At 43.3% G+C, this 5,000-nt stretch overlaps 2 protein-coding genes across 5 annotated transcripts in view; one reads left to right on the top strand and one right to left on the bottom strand.

Moving 5' to 3' along the window:
* LOC125953660 (lipase 3-like) overlaps positions 1–1,394 on the top strand; it is a 3,290-nt gene extending 1,896 nt beyond the window's left edge. The window contains exons 3-5 of the mRNA XM_049683365.1: positions 476–957; positions 1,030–1,175; positions 1,254–1,394. Of these exons, the coding sequence (XP_049539322.1) occupies positions 476–957; positions 1,030–1,175; positions 1,254–1,394 (769 nt within the window). The remainder of the gene's footprint in view (positions 1–475; positions 958–1,029; positions 1,176–1,253) is intronic.
* Positions 1,395–1,446: 52 nt separating this feature from the next.
* Positions 1,447–5,000, bottom strand: part of LOC125953647 (protein argonaute-2) — a 22,225-nt gene continuing 18,671 nt past the window's right edge. For all 4 annotated transcript variants that reach the window (XM_049683345.1, XM_049683346.1, XM_049683347.1 and 1 more), the window contains one exon: positions 1,447–5,000. This exon is cut by the window's right edge and continues 2,177 nt beyond it. The gene's annotated coding sequence lies outside the window, so the exon portion shown is untranslated.

Below are 5,000 nucleotides of genomic sequence, written 5' to 3'. Positions count from 1 at the left end.
TGCTGCAGCGTCCTTCAGCAAATAGCTAAGGAGTAGATGGCATATCCGGGTGGGTTTGTGGGGGGTTCGAAATGGAATTACCACGAAACAGTAGAGCCGCCACCTTCCCGTGTTAATCTAATTTGGTGGACCGCCTTTTCACCACCTGGCTTATTTATGGTTCGCTGCCAAACTGGCAAACCTTCATCCGGAAAATATTCCGGGGTCGCTGGTTCGGTACAGAAGCCCCTGCGCAACCGACAGAGACTGGTGCTGCCAAGTTTCCTTCGCTATAATGAGGATTTAATGCGATTTTGGGTGTCTTACCAGCCGGGGGGACCGCGTTGGTCGGTTTGTAGTTTATGGAAAGAGCTCTACCGAGGAAAATACAGAAGGTTTGAAGCTACCGGAAGCATTCCCCATGCTCCACCGCCATACCGAAGGAATGATAATTTAGTTTACGGTACCTGTGTGTCCGCCTTCTGCTCGCCGGTAGCTTTCACGAAATCGGTACGATCGACATCGCCGCCATCATCGACTACATCCTGCTGGAGACGAACGTGCAGCGGATCTTCTACATTGGCCACAACCAGGGTATGACGGCGTTGTTCGCTCTGCTGACGACTAAGCCCCGCTACAACCGTAAACTGCACCATGCTGTCGGTTTGGCTTCGATCGCGTACCTTGGCACCACGGATAATCGGGTTTTGCGGCGGGCTGCCGAGCTCACGGATCGAATCCACGCCACACTGCGCTCACTAAATGTGCACGAAATTAAACCAACGCCGGACATCATCCGGCTGCTCAGCGGTGCGGTTTGTTCGGGCGAAACGAACGATATGTGTGCGGTTGCGTTGCGCGGCTTACTAGGGACGACAGTCGATCGTTCTCGTGCTTTACTTCCAGTCATAGTCGACGACCTGTGGTGCAGCATCTCCACGCGGCAACTCATCCACTTTGGACAGCTCATGCAAACAAGTAGGCGATGCTGGACGTTGATGAGGGTATTTGACAGATACCATTGTTACTAGGACTCTATTTCTTTTCCAGAAAAATTCCAACAATTCGACTTTCGGAACTACATGCTCAATACGAAGCAGTACGGGCAAGCTAAGCCACCAGAGTACAATCTGTCTCGCGTGATGGTACCCGTATCGCTCTTTCACGGATCGAAGGACTTCATCACTTCCAACCAGGTGACCTACCTTTACGTTTGTTCTTGATTTCGTGAAATGTAAAGAGGTATTTTTTACTTTTTCACCCATACGCCTTAGGATGCCATGAAGTTAAAGAGCGAGTTGAGAAATGTGAAAAACTTCATCGAAATCCCCAACATGAACCACATCGATTTCGTGTACTCCAACCAGCTGTACGGCCAGGTGACGAGAAGGATAATTGACCTATTTAAACAGTAGACACAACAGCCATGTCATCAGAAAATGAAACAAATGCAGTGAAAAACGCCGCTGTTGCTTTACATTTAATATATTCATTAATTTAGCCCCTTGTTTGAAAGTTCATGTTTCATGGTTCTTGTTTTTGTTGCTCGTAAAACTATCAATAAAAAATATAAGGTGAACCATAGCACGAGAAAACAAACTATAATCGAAAAAACGAAACCATCAGAGAAACCGTTGCTACCATCATCTGAGCTACCTCTATCTTTGCCAACATTTCCTCTTGCATTCATTTTGGAATCCATCGATACACACGCACAAACACCACACCGCAGAAGTGTCGTCGCCGTTTGCGTATCATACCGGACTCTTTCATCCCTTCCCGTTGGATGTATTGTAATTTTTGGAACAATCGAACCAGTTTCAATTTGTCGCATCCACTATCTCATCCTTCACGGTCTAAAGCTAATTTCGGTTGCTATGGCTGCCGAGGAGTGACCGCACGCACTACACAATTACCATTTGCTGCCCTTTGTGGCAGCAAACTGCAGTACAGCGACAGAAAGAGAGAAATATGTCCGAAGTGTCCGATGTTTTTTTCCTATCGATGGGGCGGAGAAACTTAGCAGCCAAGAGCGCTCTTTTCTTGTCACAATTCTTTTCCGTTTCATTGGCAAAAACCTGGGTGTATGCGATCCACCCTTTCGTTGGCATTGTTAATTTCTTTTGCTAACACATTTTCCATTCCTACCATTCAATTCGTTTTGGTATCTGTGCTGTGGTGTGCTTGTATCCGCGTGTCTTTGTATGCGTGTATCAGCGCGCTACATAACCAATTTAGTTGGCAAATTATCGATGAAAGTTTACAATAATATTAATAATAATAATAGTTATAATAATAATAATAATAGCAGTAATAACGAGAATACGGATTAGTTTGTTGCATTGATCTTTGCGCGGCACTTGTCGGCCCTTCCTTGCTCTTTCATTGATTCATGTTACTTGTTTTCATTTTAGTCGCTTTTGGCCCTTGCAGCTTCATTCCTGAATGAGGAGGACTTTATCGAAGTTTTTTTTTATGTTTCGCTTACATGTCTAGCATATTGTTAAACGTTTTCGGTCCAACTGCATTTTCTTTATTCAGATTTTTGACATGTCGTTCTCGCCGTCGTTTGTTGAGGGTTGTAGCCTATTCTAGATGGGTTTGCCTGTTCTTATTAACTTTTTTCCGTCTCCCTCTCTTTTGCAATGTGTTGAAATACATTACCATGCCAGCCGCTTCTATTCTGCAATCATTGTCGTGTGTTATCATCTCCATCCACCACGTTTCCACTACCAACTTTGCCGCTCATCTGGAGCATTCAAAAGGGTACAATAAAACCAAAAACAAACCAATGTGCATATGAAGCGAAGCTCTTTCTGCCCCGATACACGCCTTGCGTATGGTTGATGCAGCCAAAACAATATCGACCCAATCACGATTTACAGGCAATAAACAATGTTTTAGTCGAATAATTTAGAGCTGTCGAAATGGCGAACAATGTTGGTAGGGGAAACGAGTTGTTGCGTCCACTTTCTTTGAATTTTTATCATGTTTTTTTTTCTTTTTCTTTTTTTCTCCTTAAATTTCTACAAATAAGCATCATTGACTAAACGTTAATATGTCATTAATCCCTTGCATGAGTTGTGGAATAACGTTCGAGAGATTGCGTGGAGGCGTGGGAGCGTATGAGTGTCTGATATACTACATATTGCGCTGCTGCAATCATCACTGTCATTCCAGCAGTGCAACGGTGCATACAAATACACATACGCACACACGCGCACATCTACAAACTCTCACTCAGTATCGACCACATTATTTCCTGTCTTGTATCTTCAACTCTTTGCTCTTTGTCGAAACTCTTTGCTTTGCTCATTACTACAAACTATTTGCGTGTTGTCTTATCACTAGCTTGGTTTCGTCGGTTGTAGTCAGAAAAGATTATCGCTTTGAGTGCGAGTAAGTCTGGTTGGCGTGAGTTCATGTGTGTTTTTGTGTATAATAATATATATTAATGTATATATATAGAGCATCTTACTAACTAATTCCCGGTCTCAAGTTTCATCCTTATTCGGTGGCACAACCACACCGATTCTAAATTGTGAACCATGTATTCAACAGATGGGTTTACGCATTATTTAAGGTTTTGATATTCTTTTCGTTAGTGGTGTGTCACTTTCGTGGGAGTGGATTGTTACGGCAGATTCCCCCGATGCTGCCCATGCTCCTGCGCTTTCATGTTGCAACATACATACATACAGACACACGTATAATATATTTAAAATCATCTACTTTTATGACCACCACGAATGTTCGGGAACCCCTACAGAGAGGAAGGGCGACCGACCAACATTCGTCACTATTCGCCCTTGTTACTGTTTTCTTGTCGGTTTACAGGTTCCCATAACAAAGTATGATTTAATTGCAGTAGAAAGTTCTAGCAAGCCAGAGCGGGGGGAACAGCGAGGAACAGTAGAGTGACGAAAAAGGGAACAGATAAGATTACGCTGATATCGAACACACTCAATGGGATTATGAGGGATATCTGTTCTTTAGGGTTACATGTTTGCCGGCCCTTGGTCCACACTAACAGACTTCTGTCGAGAAGTACTCTGTGCGAGCCTTCGTGTGTGTCTTGCTTGTGAGCTCTGTCTATTTTGAGCATTTCGGCCAATTGAAACGTTTATTTTACATGTCTGGGCAGATTTTTTTTCTCTGTGGCGAAAAAGGCACAGATTTTTCTTTCGCACGAGGAAACATGCCTTGTTTCCAACAAAAAAAAACGGTTTGGCTGCACTCAAGTGGAACACTAACGTGAGGTTTAGAAATCTGCCAGTGTGGACATAGAACAGGGTTGCATTCTCATTGCCTTACCTATTTCATCCTCTCTATCTCTCTTTGTTTTATCCGTGTAAGTTAGAATCCCGTTTAAGCATTTGCATTCGATTTTCGTATTTCAAACTCCTCTTCATTGTGTATTGACTGAGAGGAGTTGTAGTGGTAATCTGCAAAGTAATCCTAGATGCTCACGCGATACTAATTGCCATTGTCTAAAAAAGAGACGCTGCACACGTTCGCTCACCGCTTATTCTTTTCAATCCATCACATCGCTAATTAGACGCCTTTGACCCACCTTCTCGAGTGTTACTGAAACCTTAATGAGATAAGAGACTGTGATAGCTTGATGTGCTGTTGTTGCTGCTCTAGACACAACGGTAGTTTTGTTTATATTCCCTTTTACAACACCAATCGTTTAAGAGTTGATATCGCAAACAAGAGATGGTATAAGCTGCTGAAAACAAGATGATTTTGAGAAGAGAAATTGAGACGATCACGAGGTGATATAGTGATTGTGTGTTTGTAGAAACACCACACATTCTCCAAGTACCCTCCATTAGCAGCACAATAGAATAAAGCACAAACAATGCAACCCAACCTACAGAAGCTGCACTGCTGTTGCCTTGCTCGCCATCGCTACCCGTTATACTCACTCAATTCGATTGGATTCGAGTACAGTACTAGCTGTCTTATTGATCGTGATCGATTTTGTTCTCTCTCTCTCTCTCTCTCTCTCTCTCTCT

Source organism: Anopheles darlingi, chromosome 3 (assembly GCF_943734745.1).
Source record: "Anopheles darlingi chromosome 3, idAnoDarlMG_H_01, whole genome shotgun sequence".
Classification (NCBI taxonomy): domain Eukaryota; kingdom Metazoa; phylum Arthropoda; class Insecta; order Diptera; family Culicidae; genus Anopheles; species Anopheles darlingi.
Note: the sequence above shows the minus strand (reverse complement) of the source record. Positions and strands in the feature narration are given on the sequence as shown.